This window comes from Mytilus californianus, unplaced genomic scaffold, assembly GCF_021869535.1.
Source record: "Mytilus californianus isolate M0D057914Y unplaced genomic scaffold, xbMytCali1.0.p SCAF_8, whole genome shotgun sequence".
In the NCBI taxonomy this organism is placed as follows: Eukaryota; Metazoa; Mollusca; class Bivalvia; order Mytilida; family Mytilidae; genus Mytilus; species Mytilus californianus.
The window spans coordinates 7,113,414-7,138,323 of record NW_026262734.1 but is presented as its reverse complement, the minus strand read 5'-3'; the positions used below and the strand labels follow the sequence as shown (position 1 = coordinate 7,138,323).

Here is a 24,910-nt window from a genome sequence, read left to right as displayed (position 1 = left end):
TGAACAGCGGTATACTACTGTTGCTTTTATTTGATATGAGAACATTTTTCACGAATAAGTAAAAAAAAATGCAATTCACTTTTTTATTTCTCCATTCATTTATACGTTGCCCATATAAGGTCAAAACGAAGTTCACAATGAATTTTGACAATTGCATCTTAGAAGATGGTTTATTTCGGTTGTAGGAGGATAGCATAAAGGCAAGTTATTTTAAAAAGTAATTTCATGCAGATGACGGAAATTGTTAGCTTTGATTGTTATTTAACATTTCCCTATCCCTTCGGGGACCCCCTGCACTAGATCTTTTGTTGCGTGACCATTTGTCAGTTTCTATACAACACGTCGCATTTTTACACATTCTTGCTAAACAACACGATCGATAATTATGTAAACATAATTTTATTTGGGATTTTATCAATTTTCCTTCCCTCCACCCCCTTTTTCAACTCCTCTTTTTTTGATTTAATCATATCTTTTTTTTTTATATACTGGAAGATTTAATTATTATCTAGTTGTACAGATGTATATATATTGTGTATTTTGATATGAGAAATTGTTACGAATAGGTAAAATGTTTGCACTTTACTTTCTTGTTTCTCCATTCAATAATAGATTACCCATAAAAGGTCAAAAAGAAGTTCTCAATTAATTCTGATAATTACATTTTATCAAATGGTTTATTTCTGAAATTCAAAACGGTAAGTCCTTTATAAAATGGCAAAATCAAAAGCAGTAGCATGAGCTCGAATCCCGGCCAGGGAAGAACAAAAAATGTGCTTCGCAAATTTACAGATCTAACATTGTTGGCCTGTTGTTTAGACGAATTATTTGAACGTTGATTTCAATTTAGACTTGTATATATATATATATATATATACAAGTTAAAATTGAAAACAACGTTCAAACCTATGATTGCGTTGGATAAAAAAACGCAATTTTTATACGTGTGCATGCAAAACAAATGTCTTGTTAGAGGGGTCTAAATACAGCACAAACAACATTTTCAAAAAGACCAATATTTTAACAAAACTCATTTGACTAACAGGTCGAACAACAAATGCTATTAAACCCTGCTGACTGCCATTGGCGATTGCCAAATAAACGGATCACCGATGTAATAAATGGATCTTAATTATAAATTTTACACTAAACAGAAAACAATAAACTTGCGGAAAAGATATATATATTTATATATACGGTATATAATCAAAAATGGATAAACATTAAAGGTAAATATACAAGGACAAAAAATAAGGAACTTAACACGTCCTTAAGATGATAAACAACGTCAGTACCTAGGATCTATACTTCAAGACCATTTTGTACCATTTGTGAAGTTGATACGGAATATTTATCGACAAGGGGTTAGTATCTTCCAATGAACTTTTTCAGAAACAGGACGAGACGTTCTTTGATATAACCTTGGCTCATCAACTTTCTGCTCAGATACTGGTGACATTTTGTAAAGTCTGAGTAGCAGCTGCAAGCTCTTGAATACCGAATGAGTTGAGAAATGTATATCCCATATGTAGGTGAAGTTGGTATATTCCTGCTAAGGTGGGAACAATTTATAATTTCAAAATTAAAATCGCCTTGCTTGTCATTGATTCTGGTATTGAGATGACCACTTATGTCAAATTCGAGGTATAAGTATAAAAATGAGGCGGAGGAAGCCGTGTCTGTTGTTTCTTTAATATCTTGTTCTGGAGAATATATTAATGGAACCCAGTCAGAAAAGTTTGGATTGTTAATGGAAAGAACATCATCAATATATCTTAATGTGAAATTAAATAATTGGGCTTCTTTGATTTTTTTTTTTGACAAGTGTCTGAAGGAACTCTGAATCATATGAGAACAAGAAGAGATCGGTAAGGAGAGGCGCACAATTCCTTCCCGTAGGAATGCCGACAACTTGCTGAAAAAGTCTACCTCCAAATTCAACAAATATGTTGTCAATGAATAACTCCAGCATACTGATCACTAGTTCCTCTGTGTAGCATGTTTTACCTTTTTGTTCACTATTAACAAAATATGCCGTATGGTAACCCAAAGCAATATTTTATTTCGCGTATGCTGCCATTTTTATATTGAAAATCATTGTGGAATATTTCGTTTAGACGATTTTTCAATTTCACATGGGGAATGGTGGTATACAGGGTTGAAATATCAAAGGTGTTGAAAGAACTAATTTCAGAGAAAGATCTAGATTCAAAACGATTAAGAAGTTAGAGGCTTTTATAATCCACATATGGTTAATACCACTACGTGAGTAAACAGTTTCACAGTATTTCTGAAGACCCGCTTTTACTGTGGCTAGAATTGTTGTCAATCTAATGGACAATTCCTTTGTAAAACATTCCGGCCATGAACCGTTGTTTGTACGGAATTTTGTGAAGCTTAGATAACCAATTCAAACAATGTAAGTCCTCAGATTTGCTTTTCATTGAAGCAATGAAGGAATAATGATTCGCCAAAACATTGCTTATATACAACATTGTATTTGATGCTTTCGACCGACGAACCTTTGATATTTTTAAATTTCTATGCGTTTTTTTGTTAAAGAACTTCAATCATTTTTATATGAGTAAACTCTGTTAATTTACACACTGTACAATTGTATTTTGAATCATCTTTCCAGTTTTTCACCATAATGATTGGTAGCATAGTAAAAGTCAGCATCTGATTTGTATTTTTTTTTTCGATCCAATTATCGGTTTAAACCTATTTAGTCGAGACAGTAAACATATTACTAAATTAAGCGACAATACTTTGTGGTCACATCTCTCAAATCGATTAATAAGGGACAAAGTAAAGTTCAGCATAATAAAAAAAAAACGATGGTTTAATGAAAATTATAATGTATAACAGTCTAATGTTTTAAGCTGCGTATGTCTATTGAATAGAGAAACATGTCCTTGAAAGTTTTCAATACAATTTAATTTACAAAGGAACAATCATCTCATTTGTAAGTGTTAACTGGAAGGGTATACTTAAAGAAGAACATCATACCCATGGTGTTGGAAAATCTATACTTAACACAGACAACATTTCCGATTTGTAGGAATGTCATCAAACTTCTTAGTTTTTTTTTACCATACGGATTGGTAGTTTAGCATCAGTTAGCACCTAATTTGTTTTATTTTGAATAGCGACCGATGTCCTTAAAAGCTTTCAGTAGAATTTAATTTTGAACAGAAATAACATCTCCATCGTAATTATCCACAGGAAGCATTTACTTAAAGGTGAATATGATACCCATAGTGTTGGAAAATCTATACCTAAAACAAAAAATAATCTCGATTAGTAGGAATGTTATCAAAATAAAAGTGAACAAAATAAGCGTAAGGCTTACAGATTGAGATATTAATACATTTAAAAAGACCACCACACAAATTAATAATAATTGGTAATTCTGCAAGATAAATAATAGCACAGTCACAAAACTAATTGTAGCAAGATATTTACACAGACTGAAAAAAATAGAACAACAATAAGGTGTGAATGATTACAATACTTAGGAACGTTAGTTATAAATGATTGGATGTGAAATTGTGACTACATAAGTACAATGCCAGGAACGTTAGTTATCAATGATTGGATGTGAAATTGTGACTACATAAGTACAATGCCTGGAACGTTAGTTATCAATGATTGGATGTGAAACTGTGACTACATAAGTAGAGGACCGGGAACGTTAGTTATAAATGATTGGATGTCAAACTGTGACTACATAAGTACAGGGCCAGGAACGTTAGTTATAAATGATTGGATTTGAAACTGTGACTACATAAGTACAAGGCCGGGAACGTTAGTTATAAATGATTGGATGTGAAACTGTGACTACATAAGTACAGGGCCGGGAACGTTAGTTATAAATGATTGGATGTGAAATTGTGACTACATAAGTACAGGGCCGGGAACGTTAGTTATAAATGATTGGATGTGAAACTGTTACTAAATAAGTACAGGACCGGGAACGTTAGTTACAAATGATTGGATGTGAAACTGTGACAACATTATTACAGGGCCGGAAACGTTAGTTATAAATGATTGGATGTGAAACTGTGACTACATAAGTACAGAACCGGGAACGTTAGTGATTAATGATTGGATGTGAAACTGTGACTACATAAGAATAGGGCCGGGAACGTTAGTTATAAATGATTGGATGTGAAATTGTGACTACATAAGTATAGGGCCGGGAACGTTAGTTATAAATGATTGGATGTGAAACTGTTACTACATAATTACAGGGCCAGGAACGTTAGTTATAAAGGATTGGATTTGAAACTTTTACTACATAAGTACAGGGCCGGGAATCTTTCTAATCGTTAACAATTACTAAGCATTTGAACAAATATTTGGTAGATGCGGTAGTTGCCGGTTGTGATAAACGAGTTTTGTTGAAGCAAAAAAATTTGTCGTCACAAAACCAAAGATGATATAATTGATCGAATCTTTTAGAGTGTGTTTTTCAACCAAAACTGTCCAAATTGTAGAACAATGGAAACACTTAATTAATATTTTATTATTTAATGTTCTATTTTTAAAAGAAACATGGTGAATGTATATGCAGTTGGTCAGAATGCAGTAGATTGAAATCTATAGGAGTTATACCATCTTTGTTTTCTCCTTTCTGTCTTTGTTAATGATAAGCATGACTAAAGTGTCATCCCGTCCAGCACTACAGTCAACTTTTCACACAATATTTCAGTGAATATAAGATAACAGCAATTACTGGAAGTTTACAAATCAAATTTTCACCCCTCTTTTCCTGTTCACAAACTTTCGTAATTATGTCACCTCAAGTTTCCAAAATATTTCATAGGAACACCAAATATAAATAGGAAGAAGTAAAATAACAAAAATACCGAACTCCTATGAAAATTCAAAACCGAAGGTCCTTTATTAAATGCTAAAATCAATAGATCAAACACATCAAACGAATGGAAAAAAATGTCATAGAATGGTGCTTTGAATCACCCAAGACATATGTCTATGACTCAGACATTTTTTTTTCTGCAATGAAATGCAGGGTAAAATTCTTATTACTGTCAAATTCAAATGGATATTTTTTTCGATCCTTTTCTGTATGCAACCGGATGTGACATAGTATGTTGTGTTGGTATTACACCTTCAAAGCAGTGCAAGTTTTTCATTATTTCTAATAATTGCGGACATGTAAAGGGCAGGTTTTCAGTTTTCGTTTATTTTCGACGAAAAAAGGAGTTCGTATCCAAAGAAAGTACACATGGTGTTAGATAATAGATATTATCAACAGGATAATTTTCAAACTAAAAGTGAAACAAATACATATCAGGCTAAACCATTTCTTGTTTATGGATTTATGACATTGAACATGTAAAATGAAACCAGTCTTGAGTAACGAATAATTTCCGAACACATCCTGACAAACTTGTGTGATAATATTTGTTGTAAAAATATAGATAGTACTATAAAAATAGACAAAAAAATTTTGAAGTAGTAAAGACTGTTTGTAACAGAAATTTATGTGTTCAGATATTTATCTTAATGCTATTTATAGTTAATTTCACTGAATATTCTACCTGGACAATTAGTAGTAAATTTAACAGGGATACTTGATGAAATGCTGTACACCAAGTTTTATTGTTGAACAGCAATATGTGCAATAAAGAATCAATTTGAGTGTAAAAAATAGATATGCATAAATTGTTTGCATTGCTTTCTTCAAGGCTTTGTTGCTGCCATTTATCACATTGTCGCCATTAAGCGCTGCTTGATCATTACGGAGTGTCCGTTCACAGATGATACAGGGCTTACTCCCTTTGCTATAATTGTTTTTCGTTTCTCTCCCTGATATAAGACGTTTTACCTAATTTGACCGTGAACAATAAAATGTGGGTATCAAAAAAGCAAGAACTATTTACCTTTCTGGAGCACCTGAGTTCAACCCCAGTTTTAGTGGGATTCGTATTGTCTACATGTTTAGTTTTCCAGGATTTGTTTCTTGTTCGTATTTGTCTCTCTCTTATATTTAAGCAACGCTGTTGTCTCTTTTTTTTACTTGTCGAGTTTGCCCTTCGTATCTTTTTACTTTTCATTTGCATTGTCTTATCTCTTTATGATCAATTTTCTAAATTAAGGCATTCATGCAGCTTTTTGTGAATGAACAAAAGAGTATATTTTTCAGACAATCGTTGTAAACAAAAACGACAATAAACTTACATTTAATTAGTTCTTGCATCAGATAATTATCAAAGTTTATAAAGCGCTTGAGCAGAAAATGTCATTATCACAATGCTAATTAAGTTTCAAATTTGTTTTATTCACCGAATCATATTAAAAAATGAACATGCATTCTGATCTGTAGTATAGAGTTAAAATTCAACAGATCAGGAACATCTTTCATAAAAAAATAAGGAGATAATACTTTGCTATTTATTCATCTCGGTGACTTACTAATGTTTCTCATGTAGTTGCATTAACATGCAATTTCAGCAATACCACACCCAGCAATGACTGATCCACACGACCCGGCAATAACAGTACCACAGATAGCTATACATGTTCCAAATGAAAAAAAGGTACAAACAGCACACCCTACAGTCATCAAACCACAAGTAGCTCCAAGAGACGCGCAACTAACGTCCAATACTTCTTTAAAACATGATCTCTTTTCTCTACTATGTGTCTGAGTCATTCCAACATGTGTGTAGTTATACTCAAGTGCATCTGCGATGACTTTCCCAAACTCATTCTTAGAAAATAGTTTGGTAATATCCCCCAAATCGTTGATATTTTCCAACAATTCTTCTGGCTCATATGGACATTTGGAGTACATTGATGCACAGACTTTTTTATCTTTTACGGAGTGTCCATTCACAGCTCCATTTAAAACATGTTTAATAGTCGGATAGTTAGCTAATAATTTCTTGGCTTCTGCATATAACAAACTGTAATGATCTTGTCCCTTGTCAGTTGCAATTTTGCTCAGGAGACCTAAAGGGGTGCTCAACATTTTATTGCGTTCGGATTCTGGTAATGCAGCAAGTACACACATCAATTCCCCTATACATTCAGTAGTATGATCGTAAAAATGAATTACTTTGTCTTCAATAGCAATCACAGCTTTAACATTTTGAAGCTTGTTCGAATCATTGGTGTGTACTAATGCTGTTCCAGTGGTCCCTAATACAACGACAAACCAACAATATTTGGAGATCATCCTCGTTTATTTCTGCAAAGTTAAAGATTCAAATGAAAATATTTAAAGTTCTAAATAGTTTACATTCAATGTTGTTGAAAAATAGAGTGGTATCATATGCTATTTGAGTAGTCTTCATTTTTTTGTCTAACTTAATCTTTATCCCTTGATGTATTTATTGCTTCTTAATTCTTAATGCCATAATTTCGACTAATAAAGCAAATAATAAACCAAATAAAGGACACCTTTAACGAGTATCTGTAGAGTTGAAAAAAACTCGATGCATACCTGTTGTTTAAAACAAGTTTGTTTGTTAGTATATAATGTTTGCACCCATCATGATTAATTAAGTCCGACATGTTTCAGTGTATTAAACATGAAATATGCTTCACTAAAAACTACAAAAATTATAGCTCCTCAATTTGATATGTTTCGACCTAATCAGTAATATGTACATTTTAATTACTCAACATTAAATTACTTTAAATGTTTGAAAAATCCACATGTATTGAGATTAAAATAGACAAATAGTACCTGTAAATTAATTGTTCCAGTAGGCTGTAATTGACTGCTCAAGCAAGCTGTAGGTTTACTGCTTGCGTCTATAGTTTTGAGCGGTTCATTTTATAGCCAGCTTTGTTTGGAACGTCATTCGTTTTAGAGAAAAGATAAAAGGTTTGTTTTTCGAAAATTTGCATTGTTGTTTTAATTTACGTGTGGGTCAATGTCATGTACATTAGGTCTCCTCAGTAATTGTCGTTTATCTTTCTTAAATTTTGAATAATATGAATCATACTGACACAGTTTTATGACAAAACAGATTTGAATAGATTTCAAAGAAAACGTATGTCACATTTCAAAATATATAACGTATATTAAAAAACTAACACTCTTATACAAAGTATAATGAAACCTTCTTATCGAACCCTTATTAAATCGAAAAGTTATATAAAATGAATTTATTATTTATCCACACACTTCATTTTTTTGTGTGTAAATTAAACCAGTCTAAATAGAACACCTGTCAATTCCAAACCGAAAGTCTGGTAGCACAGTGGTTTAGTTTATGAAGATTTTACTGCACATTCATTTACGTGATACTTGGCGTACATTTAGTGGCTTCATAAAAGAAGACTAAATGTCGATCATGTCAGAATCAACACTGACGTTATTGTATATTTAAGGTCCTTGGAGGCAAAATGAGCTTAACATGTTTTATTTTGTATTTCCTTTACCTTTATTTGTCAGATATTACCTAACGAACCCCAAATAGGCACATATTTAATATTACAAATACACAACAGAAGATACCAAGACGTAATAAAAAAAAACGGAATTCAATATCAAAAGACAAACACGTGGCCAGAATAGAAATAAAACAAAAAAAGAAAAACAATAACCAACGAGAACAAACAAAGAAAACTAAAGATGAGCAACAAGAACCCCACTAAAAACTTAAATGCTTCGGAAAGAGTGAGCAGTTTCTGCTCAACATGTGAAACCCGCCGTGTAACAATAACCTTCTTAATCGCAAAAGTTATTTTGAGTTTTAACATTATGATAGATGTAATCAGTAAAGGTACTTAACATATTTACTTGACAGCATTTAGGAGTTCTGCTTCCTGGTTTTGACAAACAACATCAAATAATGCATCACTAATCAGCTGCACGGATAGTCAGATATGTATGCAAGAATAGTGTATGGATTAACATTTCATGTTCAAAAAGCTCAAAAACGTATAATGTAGAATAAATTTTAAACAACGAATCCATCTGTATGTCTAGTATAATCATCATTATCAAATTTTAAAATGTCCGGATTTTTTTTTTTTAATTTGATTTTTTTCGGAGACGTTTTTAAAAAAGTTGCAATTTTATGCTCATCTGGCTAAAGTCAAGGGTGAGCTTTTGCTATCACTTTGCGTCCGTCGTCTGTTCGTCTGTCAAAAATCTTCTCCTCTTACAATACTGGTCCAATTGGAACCAAAGTTGGCCTGCATCACCCTCTGCGTGTCTACTTTCAAAATTATATCCGATGATCTCGCCCTGTGACCAACATGGCCACTGTTATTTTAAATAGAGCATAAGGTTAAAATGCATAGATATAAAATTTAAACTTTTGCGATTTTGCCGAATATGCACATTAGGCATATTTGTACAAAAAAAAATCAATAAAAATTCTGTTCCTTTGAACTGCATGGGCAATTGGATCTAAACTTGACATTCATATTCCTAAGGTTGTCCCTTTCAAAATTTATCCGATAGCTTACCTCGCCAACTAAAATGGCCACCGTTTCTGAAAATAGAAATTTCTTTAAACAACTCAAACTGCTTTATATTTCAGGAAAATGGGATGACATTTGAACTATAGTCTCGTGACAAAGACTCATTTAACATATTTTGGGTTTCTCATATAATTTGTGATAACGGAAATTAATCCGTGATCACGAAAGACAAAAATCTGGGGTAACTTAGTCCTGAGATTCATTACCACGAATTAAATCCGTGTTAACGAAAATTAGTGATTACGATTTTAATTGCTGATCACGAATTCAAATTATATTTTTTGAAAAATGGGCTTCCACAATAGTGGGGTGTTACCACAGAAGAATATATCTGTGGTATAGGGTGGGGTATCTGAATCCGTTTTGTGATATTCAACAATTTATAACATGAGGTGGAATGGGCATTAAACCCTGTGCTAATCCCTTAGCTGCAATGCCTAGGTCTTGACATGGTAAGCAAATATATAGTTATTGTCTTATATTCTCCATTTGTCGAAGGGTGGATTTAAAGACTAAACTAATAACTTAACAGTAAAAATACGTTTGAATATTTGCAATACGTTCTCTAAACTCATGTTTGAAAGAAAAATCCAATGGAGTAAAATACCTTTTGGTGCCCTCTTAAACAATGGACAGATGTTTCCCTGACCAAGCATATTCTCGCTCGTCTTAAGGACATTTTTAAGTACTGCCAATTGAACAGGATAGTTAAAGAAATATCAATGATCTACATTAGGAAATTACCCGTGCATTTACAATTCCCAATATATGACCCTCTTATTTCGTTGGATTGTTGGGTTGTTGTCTTTTTGAATTATACCTAAAATCTTCTTGTAAGAATTAAAAAAAAAACGATGCATACACAACTGCAGTTATACAAAGTTTATTTGCACTGATATTTGTTAACTTGTACGAGAGATATATTTACATAAAAGTTGACATCATGTAAAATAACAGGCCCTAAATTTATAAGACAGAACGCTACTTAAAATATAACATGTAGCCATTTAAATAATTAACCGTCTTCTGGCACTATAAGGCACTTAAGGGGCTTTATATTAATTGCCGCATGCGTTATTAGGCACCTTAAAAGTATAGACCATGCACCACTGTAGCTCAAATAAAGATAGCTCAAAATAGCGATGTTTGCAAATTTTTCTTATTAGTATTCATTCTTAAAATGTATAAGAAGGTCATCGTTAACCAAAACAACACAAATAATGTTTGAAGTAGAGCTATGTATTGTCTTTCGGACACTAACTATTTCATTTTTATTATCGAAGTCCTTTGACGCAAATATAGAAAAAAAAATCATTTGTATCAATATGTCTTCAACCGCAACATATAACGCTGAATAGCAATTTCAAGTAGAGTAAAGATATGAAAAACAAATTTTAGACCCTGTGAATGAACAAGTACTAGAGAAATCGCCTCTACCTCTTCGCCACTCTGTATTAAAATGACTTCACTTATAAAGTAAAATTTACAACAAAAAGGACGATTTTTCTTCCCTATTGTTGATTTTCCTTTTTTTTTTTGGATGGTAATGTTCCTTTGGCACCATCTTACATATTATATATCACAACTCTGTTCGTGTCTGTAAAGGCGTTTTGAATTTCAATGAACGTAATCTATTTACTACTGCTAAATTATTAAGTCAGAGATTTCGTTACCACAAATTACTTTACAAAATTCTTCCATAGATACATAGATTTGGTTTGTAATTTTGACTGTACCTGAAGAAAACTTATTTCAAACGGGATAGCCCATCCTCATTTTTACGTAGATGTTGTTTATCGAGCACGGAAGTTTAGATACGATGCGTATAACCTAATCAATCCTTTAGATAAACTTACTCTTAACGGTTACAAATTCAACACTGTAATTAGATCTTTGAAAATTGTTTTATTGGTATAAATATTGATTTTGTTATCAGTAAATTCAAAACCAAACTATTCTTATTGTTATATACATATACATATACACATTCACGGTTCTACAATCTGTCGATACCTGTATGTTGGCATTGCACAAGGTCATGTTTTTCTCTGACTGTTAATAACATCCTTTATACTACATCCGTTGGATGTTGGATGTGTACTGATTGATACTTTAGACTTAGTTGTTTTTGGCTTTGAACTAGCTGTCAGTAACTGCGAGTACTCTCAGATCTGTATTTAGTGGTTTTATTTTTTGTTGAAGGAATATATGGATACCCTATCACGTCCGGTCTGTGTTTTTCTTACTTGTTTATCTGCTTTGTATCGATCTGATGAGCTAATCACATTTCAGTTGATTTTTATAGTTTGTTCTTATGTAGTATGGTTTCACCACTATCCCATTTTAGGGGAATGGTCTGATGCTAACAAACTAGTTTAACCCCGTCACATTCTGTATGTGCCTGTCCCAAGTCAGGAGCCTGTAATTCATTGGTTGTCGTTTGTTGCTGTATATCATATTTGTTTTTCGTTCATTGTTTGTACATAAATCGGGTCTTTAGTTTTCTCGTGTGAAATAATTTATATTTGTCAATTTGGTGCCATTTATAGCTGACTATGTGGTATGGCCGTACGATGACTAATTAACCTTATCAATCTCAACTTATACCTACGTCACGTATTCCAGTGAACTCAATATTTGATTAACTACATTTAGAAAAAAAAAATATTTACTGGTTCATGGTAAGAGGGTTGGGCGCCCGCTACAATCTGTATGTGCCTATCCCAAGTCTAAAGCCTTTATCTCAGTGGCTGTCGTTTGTTGCTGTATATCATATTCGTATTTCGTTCATGTTGTTTTACATAAACAGACCGTTTGTTTTATCGCTTGGATTGTTTTACATTACTGACTGTCTGGTATGGGTTTTGTTCATTGTTTAAGACCATACAGTGACCTATAGATGTTAGTTTCTATGTCATTGGGTCTCTTGTAGAGAGTTTTGTCTCACTGGCATTTATTCCACATCTTCTCATTTTTATATCAACAACAACATTTAGCACTGAATAGTATTTTGATTTTAGGGGAATATGTAAAGCTGTGACACAATAAATGACGTCATCTTCAATTTGATTTCCAGACCAATTTCAGAGTTTGACCCGTTGAGTGTAATAAGTCCATGGAAAATTAGTCTTTCATCTTTTCTCTTAAAGAGGCCTCACCAATAATAAAAAAAAAAAGATAAAAGGGTGCTAGTTTTCCTGTCAGTTAGATAGTAACTTCCTTAGTTTGTGTGATATAATAATGAAATATATATGTTTTACCATCTTTATAGTATATTTCATTGTATGATTCATTTAAAGTATTTAAATATTATAATTTTATTTCTTATTATAGATAAAAACGAGAAAATTTGAAAGGTCTTTGTTTCATTAATCACCTTATTTCAATTCATAAGTCAGGGGACTATTTTGTCTACATTAATTTATACATCTACATGTTTATAGTGCGTAATAAAAACGAACTACGTTGTACTAATTTAATTTCGATGACTATGAAACAAAATATAGACATGTTAACAATTAAGCAGGAAATTCATAGAACTAAATACAGAAATTGAAACAAAATGTCGTTTTTCGATTTTGTTTTGTGATATCAAAATAGAAAAACAAAAACACTTCCGTTATTCATTTTTTGTTTGTTTTAAGATATAACAAAACAAAAAAAAACTTTCCTTTTTCGTTTTGGTTTTTGAGAAATCAAAAATGAAAAACGAAAACACTTTTGTTTTTCGTTTTGGTTTATTAAAAATGAAAAATGAAAAACTAAAACACTTTTGTTTTTTGTTTTTTGTTTTTGTTTTTGATTTTTCAACACGAAAAACGAATGGACGCAAATATACACTGACCACTCATGATATTCATTTTGGTTTTTGAAAAATCAAAAACGAAAAATGAAAAGACTTCCGTTTTCCGTTTTGGTTTTCGAGAAGTCAAAAATGAAAAACGAAAACACTTTTGTTTTTCATTTTGGTTTTTAAGAAATCAAAAACGAAAAAATGAAAACACTTTCGTTTTTTTTTTTTTTTTTTTGATATTTCAAAACGAAAAACGAATGGACGCAAATATACACGGACAGTCTTGGACCAGAGTCTTCTAGACATGCCATTAGCATAAGAGCGTCGAACGCTAACAACCCTACAAAAGGCCTACAGAGATTATGGCAGAGACTGGATGAGCGGTATGGTGCTCCAGAAATGTTGGAGGCGTCTCTTGTTAACAAAATTGTCAACTTCCCAACATTGACGAACAAGGACAACGCACGTCTTTACGAATTGTCTGATATTCTATCAGAAATAGAATATCACAGGGAAAATCCCAAGCTGGGATGTTTGCTTGCATATTTTGACTCTCCGTCTGGAATTAACCCCATTATTTCCAAATTGGCTTATGGACTTCAGTAAAAATGAATATCAAGGGCAGCTAGATACAAATTAAACCACGACGTTGCCTTTCAGCCCTTCACAGAATTCTCTGTGTTCTTCAGGGAAATGAGCCGAATTAAGAACGATTCTGGCTTCAACTGCGCATCATATGTTACACCAATTACAAAGGGTGCTGCGCCAAGGTTCACACTTCAGCCATATTCTAAAATCAACGTCCATAAAACGGCAGTTGACAAGCAACTTAGAAAGAGCAGTCAAAAACAAGATCTGTGTATCCTACACAAGACAGAGCATCCCTTGAACGAATGCCGAGCATTCTGAGCCAAATTAATAAAGGAAAGCAAAGGAACTATCCCATCGAACTAGAGATAAAGGATACTACAGATACAGTTAAGTCTGCCTCATATCTTGACTTACATTTAGAAATTGACAATGGGGGTCGGTTGAAAACAAACCTTTACGACAAAAGAGATGAGTTCAGCTTCCCAATTGTGAACTTTCCATTTCTATGTAGCAACATTCCACTAGCGCCTGCATACGGAGTATATATCTCCCAATTGATACGATATTCCCGGGCTTGAATTTCCTATCATGATTTCCTTGATAGAAGATTGCTGCTCAAAAGGAAGCTATTAAACCAAGAGTTCCAAATGGAGAGGTTGAAATCATCCCTTCGTAAATTTTACGAACGCCATATGCATCACGAGTTGGTTGACCGTTATGGAATAACCGTTTCACAGATGATATCGGATATGTTCCTTATGTCGTGACTACAATACTCTTCCCTTTTCACGAATGTGACCTACCAAATTAGACTATTTACCGGATTTGTAATAACATAAGCAACTGAGATCACCTCCAGTTTTTGGTGGGGTTCGTGTTGCTAAGTCTTTAGTTTTCTATGTTGTTTCATCTGTACTATTATTTGTCTATTTGTCTTTTTATTTTTTGCCATGGCGTTGCCAGTTTGTTTTCGATCTATGAGTTTGACTGTCCCTCTGGTATGTTTCGTCCCTCTTTTAAGATAGAACAATGTTTGCTACAAGTCTTGTGAGTCAACCATTCACATAAGTTGGGATTGCAACGAGAGCATCAGTTGTAACGAGTGTGGAAGTCAACGACACACCACCGCACTACACATAACAAGAGTACAATCACACGAAAATTATCAATCTAGTTCCGCCGGAACAATCTACGTCGGGGATCAGACAGAGTCAACTGAAACAAAGTTAACCTCTGTGAGTTCGACCTGCACAGCGATCTACAAACATCCTAAGAATGAGAAATCTTGTGCCAAGATATTACCTGTGGATGTTTATCACAAGGACAACCGGGACAAAGCTATCCGGATGTACGCTATCATTGACGACCAAAGCAACTGGTCTCTTGCCTCGCCTGAATTCATCAGTCTATTTGACGTACAAGAAAAATCGGAAAACTACACTATATCAACATGCTCCGGTAGAGTAGCTGCTTCCGGGAAAAGAGGAAGAGATTTCGTCATGAAATCCGTACATAGTAATGTACTGTTCGATCTACCTACATTAAATGAAAGTGATAATATTCCCAATAATCGGGACGAAATTCCGACGCCTGGAGACACTTTGCATTATCCACACTTAAAAGGCCTTAACGAAAGAATTCTTATATTTGATGATCAATGCAAAATTCTATCAACTGCTAATATGAAGAAACCTTATAGAGGCACACCACATCCTTGAACAACACCTAGGACCACCAAAACTCCATTTGCCCAAAAATGTAAACTTGGTTGGGTCATAATTGGAAATGCACAATTTGATAAACAAACTGTTTCACCTGAAGTCAGCACGAAGACGACTTACATCTTGCTTACGGACCCAGAACGACTTATAGCCTCGAGACCGGAAATAGCTTTCGAAGACGAAAATCAACTAGTCGGCCAAGATAACGACCAAAATTTAATTTGAATGTCAAACTTGCAAAAACGCATGTCATACAAATACCTGAGTTACCAAAACTGGTCGATTCATGAATTTCTCTAAAGGGACAGCCTTGTGTCACCAAAAGCAAAATCTGTGACTTTTATGGAGAATTCTATGGATAACGCAAATTTCATTCTGGAATCAGCAACACCTGAAGTTTACGGAGAAGAAATCAGTTTCATTCGCAAACAACAACCTATTACGGAGCGAAGACCGATTGTCAACCCCAATCCGCATTTGGACAAATAAGAACTACTCCGAGTAGGAAGCTCTATCGTCAAATCTGACTTGAATATTGATGAAAAGGAACCAGTGATCTCATCTAGAGATCATCATATAGTGACACCTTTTGTCAGACATTACTACGACAAAATCAAACATCGAGGTCGCCACTTCACAGATAGAGCAACTAGATCCGCAAGATCGAACGTTAGGACGAAACACTTGATTTCGTCTGATACTCACAAATATGTGACATCCTGCCAACTCAGAAGAGGACCAAGTACTAAATCTCGTCTGACCTACCAGAGGACTATATTCGATCGTCATCGCCATCTATCAACGTTGGAGAGAAAAGATCCTACCGTCGAAACAGCAACAATGGAAAATTTCATAAATGATTTCGTCGGAGACATCTTTCTTCTAAAGGACAAGAAATTGTGTTGAACCCAGTTTCCCGTTTGATAACTTTATCTAAGAAACTCTAGAGTGAAAAGTCGTAAGTTGAGAACTGACATTTCCCACACGACAAATAGTGGACATGATTCCTGTACATATTCAATTTATGTTGGGATTTATTTATCTTATTTTCATATGCAATTCATTTATTGAATAGTGATATCAGATAGATATCAGACGGGGAGTATTCTTTAACCTTATTTATTAATATATATTGTTCGTTTGGTTATATTCTTAAACTAAATATAAATGAACATAATCTATTTAAACTATGCAAGGACATGAAACAAGAAATTATTCATGTCAAATTGTGTAAACTTTCTATGGGTTTAGGTAAGAAATCTACAAATATAGCTGTATTGGGTGAAATGGGAAGATATCCCTTATTTCTTGAAGTAATTTTAAATATGTTTAGATATTATTAATATGTATTAAAGTCTGATGACATCCTTCTCACTGAAGCTCTGAATGTCTAGATCACTAAATAGTTTTGAACAAAAAAAGTTGGTATAGTTATATTGTTATTCTTATGAAATATCTTGATATAGATCTTAAACTTGTTAAGAAGATGGATTTAAAATCACTAATTTACCGGAAATTAAAACAGAAATATTCTTGTATTTGGAAATCTGAACTTTAAAATGATAGACAAAATAAACAGCATGGAAATAAACTTAGAACTTACAGATTATTTAAAGAAAATATTTGTATGGAAAAATACTTATTAATTTTGAATGAGGATGATAGACGACTGCTCACTAAGTTCAGAGTCAGTGCACATAAATTAGAAATTGAAAGAGGCAGATATGTGGGGCTTCGAGTGGAGGATAAAATATGTAAATTATGCAACTCTGAAAGTGAAGATGAAATTCATTTTCTTCTTCAGTGTCCTGTTTTAGAAAATAAAAGATCTGAATATATAAATTACTTAAATAAGGTTAACAAAAACTTTAAAAGCCTCCCAAATAAATCAAAACTAATATGGTTAATGTCATCTGAGGATAATGTTATAATTAAAAAAGTAAGTTTATTATTGTGTACTTTATTCGAAGAGAGAAATTTAATTCTAGATACAGTTTAGTCTACGGTAGTTTGTCCATCTATATTATATTATAAAACTACAAATATTATTCCTGTAGAAATTATTCTGCTGAGAAAGACTTGATTTTGTTTAATTGTTAATAATCAATGTAATCAATATGTAATCACTTGTATGAAATTGAACTTAATTGTACTGCTCAAATTATTGGGCGTCATAATTGACAATAAAAAACTTTGTATTTGTATGTTTTTGTAATCTGTTTATGTGATCCTGACCTAGGAGGAGTATACATTTTAAACCGTATAAGAACTTCAAAATATCGCAGTTACTGTTACCTGTTCCTTTTCTCATGTGGCAGAGTCATATTTGATTGATATATTAAATATGATATTGTTGATTAATAATCTTATTGCAATGTTTGATAGTTTAGTTACTCATTGTTTCTATTTCTAGTACTATTGTTCTAGTGTTATTCTCGTTATCCTTTGGTGAACCTCTTTTCTGTCATATCATTTTGGAGGGAAATTTCTAAACTTTTGATTGGTCAATCTTTAGGCCTCAGGCCTTACTATAGGTTTTTCCTTTGTTTCTGGAGATTAATACTGCAGACATGTTGAAACGCAGTAATGAAAGATAACCTGCTTGATAAATTGATTTCTTATATATATTATACTTCATATTCTTGGATTTTCAATATTCTTATATTCAGGTCAGTTGATTTACCTTATTTCTAATTAACAAATTAATAGTATGTCATTTTAATACTTTATGAAAGGATAGCATGTATGTTTTGAATGGAGGAATATTTGGAGTATGAAAGAGTAAAAGATTAAATCATTAAATAATAACACAGAGTCATATTAAACATTTTAATATAAAACATTCTTGTACTTTGAATATTATAAAGTTACATTGAAAGTAATAGATAGATAAATTTGGTACTTGAATAAAACAGAACTCTGAAACTATATATTTTAAATGTAGTTGTGTATTTTATTTAATTGGTGAAATAGTCCTGTCACAGGACTTATGAATGTTATATTTTTATTTATTCAGGACATGGATTAATACCTTTTCATATGACAGTGCTCAGATTTTATACACACAGCACTGTGATGTTTCCAATTACTACACTGACCTATGTACCATATACATGGTAAGCATTGTGTTCTATGTTGTTTACTTGTAATGTCTGTGCTGCCTAGTTTTAATTAAGTAATTGTCTGTTTATGTGAAATGTAGTTTATGTGATATATTTATGTTGGTCAGAATTTGTATACTTTGTATACAAATTTATTTATAAAATGGACAACTCTTTAAAAGATTTGGGATGTATATAATTATTTATAATTATGAGATACATATGAATATTGTATTAGAAAGTTAACTAAAGAGTTAGATTGTTGTGCTTAAAGGGCTTATTTGAGTATATAGATATTTAAAGGAATGAGTATAAATTGTAGTTATTCCCCTTTGCCCATATGTTACATGTACTGTCTTGTCATGTATATATTTATTATTTGTTGTTATATGTTTTAGGGTCTAAATATTGTGTATTAAAAGAAAAGAACCCTAGATCATCGTTTGTGTTGTATTTACCTAGAAAATACCCCGTTACATTCGGCGCCCATAAAGGTTTATGCTTTGGAGCCTCACAGAAGCTATGACCTGGAATGAACCGTGCACCGGAAGTGATTGTTTCACATGGACAAATGAGAAAATCAACACAGTTTTGCAGTGATTTGTGAACTTTATGCTTTTGCATTTTGTATTTATTATTTGTGACTGAAAGACATACCTATTTGGTGAGAATATATATTCCCCTACATAGTTGTGTTGACATAGTATATATTGTGTGAAAGTACATGTAGTAATAACTTGAAACATAATCAGCTGTTGAAATCCAAAATTGAAAACTGTATTTGTAAACATAGCATTTGCTTGTTTATTGTATTATACCTTTATATTTAGTTGACTTGACATTTCATTGAGCAATATAAAGTAAGATAATTTGATTTATACAGTAAGCTCACATAATTTCATTTGTTTGTTTGCATGTTTAGTGTTATTTGTCTTGTTGATATTCAACATAGTATTAAGCAGTGAAATAGAAAACTGATATATACTTTGTTATCGTTTACAGTCAAGAAACACATTTTATAGTGTATTGTGTGTCTGTCTTGTATTCGTATTATATGTGTTAGTAAATATTTGTGTGTAATATTGTATTATCTGTGTGTAAATCAATTTTGTGTATCATATTGTCCTTGTATATGTTTGTGTGACCTTGACATTAGTGTACTTTGTGTCTAAGTACATGTGTACTGCTGAAGGACGCCTCCGGGTGCGGGAATTTCTCGCTGCATTGAAGACCTGTTGGTGGCCTTCTGCTGTTGTCTGTTCTGTGGTCGGGTTGTTGTCTCTTTGACACATTCCCCATTTCCATTCTCAATTTTATTGAATAAAGGTTTACTGTTGACATTAGTAGTGACCATTTTTTTTTAATTTCTCTTATTTATTAAACTTAAAATTTGTTTGATAAATAGGGATTTGATTAGGCACTTAGTATAATTGTGTGTGTGTGTCTGTGAATGAATGTTTGTATTTTGAGATTGTGATACCTACCTATTTAGTTACAGTTAAGTTTACTAATCCGTTTTCCTACTTTACTGTTTGGTACTACCTGACACTTATTTTATCTATTGTGATTGGACAGTTGTACTTTTCATACTTGAGTTGATAGTTAACTTGGAACTTTATACTTTACTGACTTGTGCTTTTGCAGGCTATTTAAGCAGTTACTTGTTACACTTTACTTGGAGTTGCTATAGTTCAGTGTGATTTATTTGAACTTATAGTATTATATTATATTTGTTGAGTGTTTAATAAATAAAAGTACCGAAGTCCTTTTCAGGTGCAGCAGTATTAGTATAGTATTTATTTTATGTGTGAGAACAGGTAAGCGAGACATATTGTATTGTGAGTCACACATTAGGTTTTTGCGAGACATAGGTTATATGTGATATATAGCATTTAGCGATACAAGCATGGTATATTAAGAGACAAAGGTTAAGTATATAGCACTTTAGTATACATGCTTTTATTAGTGATATATATATATTATTTCCTGCACTACATTACATATACATTTGTTGATATTTACTAGGTATATATATATATATATATATTTTCTTGTTCTTATTGGTTGTTATAAGAGGAGATAATTAATATATTATATTTATATCTTTTGTAGATTGAATTGATTTGGTATCAGGGGAGATAATCCTCATACACTTTATTTTTTTTGTAGATTGTTACAGTTAGTTCCATATTCAGGGGAGGTAATTCATTGTATACATTCATCTACTCAGGTATTAGTTTAGTATTTCTCCTTGGTAAAGGGAAATAACTCCTATTTTTTTGCTATTTTACATTACATTTATTGATTTATAGTAAGTTTACTTGATTGTTTATGACTTCATTTGAGATTTTCATTACATATTTTCTTATTTATACAGTTTACTTTATTTTTTTCTTGGGAGTTTTCATATTGAGTACATATTAGATTTTATTTGATTTTTAGTATTTATTAGCTTATCACTATTCCTATTGTGTATTTTGTACTTACATCTATAGATTGACATGTATTATTATAGTTTATTTCAGATAATTTTTTTTTTTTTTTTTCATTTTTCAGATTTGATATATTACTTTGGGATAAGTTCTTTGCGCATTAGATTATATTTCATTAGTATTGTTTCTTATTTAGTTGATACTTTATATATATCATTAGTACTTTATTATTTTCTTTTCAGACATTTGATTTTGATTCAGTTTTGACTGATATTAATTTTGTTCTTTATTTTACACCTTTAGTTATTTGTCTATTCAGTACTTAGTACAATATTTTTTTCTTTCCTTTCTTCTTTGTATTTCCTTATTTACACCTGGGCCCAGTTGTTAAAAAGTGTCGTTAGGCTAACGACTGCGTTAAACTGTCGTTAACGTGTCGTTATAATTTAACGACAATGTTAAGTGTTGTTCAAAAATATTATCGTTAACTTTTGTGTTAAACTCTCGCCAACTTTAATCATTTTTTTACCCATGATTAAATACTAACGACTGCGTTAAACATGGCTGGCTTAGTATTATACAATGTTCCTCAACAAAGAAGACCGCAACACTTTCGCAACAGGGATGGCTTATCTTTGGATTTCACTGATGAGGAGTTAAGGACACGATATCGATTCAGCAGACGTAGTAGTTTGGTGCTCTCAGACCTTGTTAGGGATGACTTACAGAGAGGGACACACAGAAACCATGCATTCACTGTGGAACAGCAAGTCATGGTTACACTAAAATTTTTAGCCAGTGGAAGTTTCCTACAAGTTGTTGGAGACACACTTGGTAAGAATTTAATTGATTTTATTATCATATTTGTATTCATTCATTTATTTGTTTTTAATTTTAATATATTACCGAATTTACCCTCAATATCTATGTTGCCAATTTCTTCTTATGTCATCATGGTTTTAATAAAATTTCTTTTTAAAGGGTTGGACAAAGGCACAGTGTCAAGGGTTGTAAAGGACACCACAGCTGCATTGTGTAGGAGACAGAACGAGTTTATTAAATGGCCAAGAAGTGATGTAGAATAATAAAATAAAGGCTGGGAATTTCAGAATTGGAGGGTTTCCCAATGTAATTGGAGCCATTGATGGTACACATGTACGAATACAGGCACCTACCACTGATGAGGCATCATATGTTAACAGGAAAGGGTACCATAGCATCAATGTGCAGGCCGTGTGTGATGCAGATGGTATGTTTACAAAAATATAATGTTTCTTATAGCAAAAACAAAAATTAAGGTAGATGGGGTGTCTAAATTATAATCCATAGAATTTTTTAATAATTTGCCAAAATGTAGTTTATATCATGCTTTTTAAAAAAAAATAATAAAAAGAATGGGTCACGGGGCTTATTTTCACGCTATAGGTTGTGCAAAATTGACAGATTTTGTATAGATTATGCATGGAAAACCCAATTTTCTGCCATAAAACAAAAACTACACCATAGAATTTTGAGATAAAATATGAGAAGATAGCTCTAATATTATGCTTTCAGATAAGAAAAAGAAAAAATGGGGTCACGGGACCCGTTTTCTTGCTACATAATAAAATAGGTAAATTCCTAACACATTCTATTGTAAAAGTAACTTTATCTGAATTATCTGCCCTTACATTTGAGTTGCCTCCCCTTATGTGGCAAAGTTGGAAAAAATTTAATCAAACAAAAGTGTTCTGTTTTTTGTAAAATATAACCATAAATATGATAAAACATGTCATTTTTTATATTGAATTAAAAATTCTTACACATGAATTACCTACTACTCTCAAAATTTGCATATTTTCTTAAAGATCTAGACCGATTGTTTTCTGGTATTTCAAAATTCAAGATGGAGGAAGACACCCTATCTACCTTAAAGGGAAGCAAGTCAACTGCTTCCTTGCAAACTCGTACCTTGACAACTCGTACCTAATTTGAACCATTGCATACTCGAACCATTCAAAATACAAGATATACGCATATATACGAATGTTGGTATATTGATAATAGTTTCCCCATGTTCAATGGAATTGGCAATTCTATAGCATATTAAGTGGGACTGTCTCATAAACTAAGTTGCAGATGAACTTGTGTTTGTGTGTTTTTGATCCATGCCAATTCAAAGTTAAGATAAATAGATAGAGTTATTCCTCTTTGTACTGGCTCTCTCCTATCATGTACTTCTTTTTTTATTATCATGTTTCCATATTTGTTCTAAATCGTGTCTAATTATTAACAATCAGTTTGTATGTTAGATTGCATGTGTTTTTTGTGTGGATATTGTATGAACTTTGTGATTTGTGTTGATTTATATGCTTTTTATTAGGAATAAAGATATTTGAATTTGAATTTGAATTCAATGGGAAGAAAAACATGTCCTTAATTCTTTGTTTAACTGGTTTTGCTAGTTGAGAATTGCATGTGCTCTATAATGAATTCACTATTTTCTTTTACAGGAAAATTTACAAATATCAACACATCCTGGCCAAGAAATGCACACGATGCACACATCTTCAGAACTTCACAGGTATATATATGTTAAGCCAAATCTTTCTTCCATTTTTTTATTGTTATCATTGACAAATTTATGCATAATCTTGACAAAAAAATATTTTTATGTGTCTTGAACGAGTTAAAAAATCACCGCTGATGAATTATTTTTCATATAGTTATGCCTCTTGGAAATAATGATTAAATATGGAAAATTGGCCCATAAGGGCCCTTAATTATGTGTACAAATCTTACCAGATTTTTATGAAGTTTATATTGTAAGTTTTATAATCAATGCTTTTGATGAGTTTCAAAAACAGTACTGAGCAATTAATTTTTAAAAGAGTTATGCCTTTTAGAACAATCAATTATATTGGTAATGACATTTCATTACCTGAAGCCTTAATTTCTCTAATTTAAGAGATATATAGATTGTTTTATTTAGCTATTGCCCTTGTATCTTAAATAGATAACATATATGCAATGCAGCGGACATTGCGTATGGGTTTTGCTCACTGTTGAAGGCCGTACAGTGACCTTTAGTTGTTAATTTCTGTGTCATTTTGGTCTCTTGTGGAGAGTTGTCTCATTGGCATTCATACCACATCTTCTTTTTTTTATATTGGAACTCTTCTTTAAATACTTTCATTTTTATCATCCCTTAATTTACATGACAATTTGTCCAGTTGAAACATGATTTTGTTTTACATATACCATGCAATTTCATTGTTTAGGTATGTACACACATGGAAAAGACACCTAACTGGGAAAGTTGCATCTTATTTGGGGATAGTGGATATCCATGCCGCCCATTCATCATGACGCCTTATGCCCGTCCTGCAAATGAAGACCAGACAAAAAGCAGATTCCCTCCATGAACGTGTTAAATTTTGAAGAAAAAATTATTTGATTCATTGTATAGTGTCAAAAAACTAAAAACCAAAATTAAAAAAAAATCATGTATATAAGACCATATAAATAAGAAGATGTGATATAAGTGCCAATGAGACAACTCTGCAACCAAGTCACAATGTATAACAGAGGCGGATTTAGAGGGGGGCTAGCGGGCCCTGGCCCCCCTTTTCTGGAAAAAAATTGTTGATTATATAGCAAATCACTGAAGCATGACCGGAGCGGGCCCCCTCTTAGGCAGTCAGTGGGCCCCACTTATGAAAATTTCTGGATCCGCCACTGTGTAAAAAGTTAAGAATTATAGGTCAATTATACGTCATTCAACACGGAGCCTGGCATAACACTGAACAGCAAGCTGTTAAG

At 32.4% G+C, this 24,910-nt stretch overlaps 1 protein-coding gene and 1 long non-coding RNA gene across 2 annotated transcripts; one reads left to right on the top strand and one right to left on the bottom strand.

Moving 5' to 3' along the window:
• Window positions 1–6,199: 6,199 nt before the first annotated feature.
• LOC127711488 (mytilin-1-like) lies at window positions 6,200–7,833 on the bottom strand. Its single transcript, XM_052217558.1, has 2 exons — window positions 7,721–7,833; window positions 6,200–7,219 (listed from the first exon to the last, which is right to left on the bottom strand). The coding sequence occupies exon 2, from the start codon at window positions 7,205–7,207 to the stop codon at window positions 6,464–6,466; it is 744 nt and encodes a 247-aa protein (XP_052073518.1). The 5' UTR covers window positions 7,208–7,219; window positions 7,721–7,833; the 3' UTR covers window positions 6,200–6,463.
• Window positions 7,834–21,728: 13,895 nt separating this feature from the next.
• Window positions 21,729–24,487, top strand: LOC127711499 (uncharacterized). Its single transcript, XR_007986769.1, has 4 exons — window positions 21,729–21,943; window positions 22,091–22,358; window positions 23,602–23,672; window positions 24,370–24,487. It is a non-coding gene; the product is annotated as an uncharacterized LOC127711499 (long non-coding RNA).
• The last annotated feature ends 423 nt before the right edge of the window (window positions 24,488–24,910 follow it).

Excerpts from the sequence above, each read along its gene's own strand:
- LOC127711488 (XM_052217558.1), bottom strand. The coding sequence starts at position 7,207 with ATGATCTCCAAATATTGTTGGTTTGTCGTTGTATTAGGGACCACTGGA.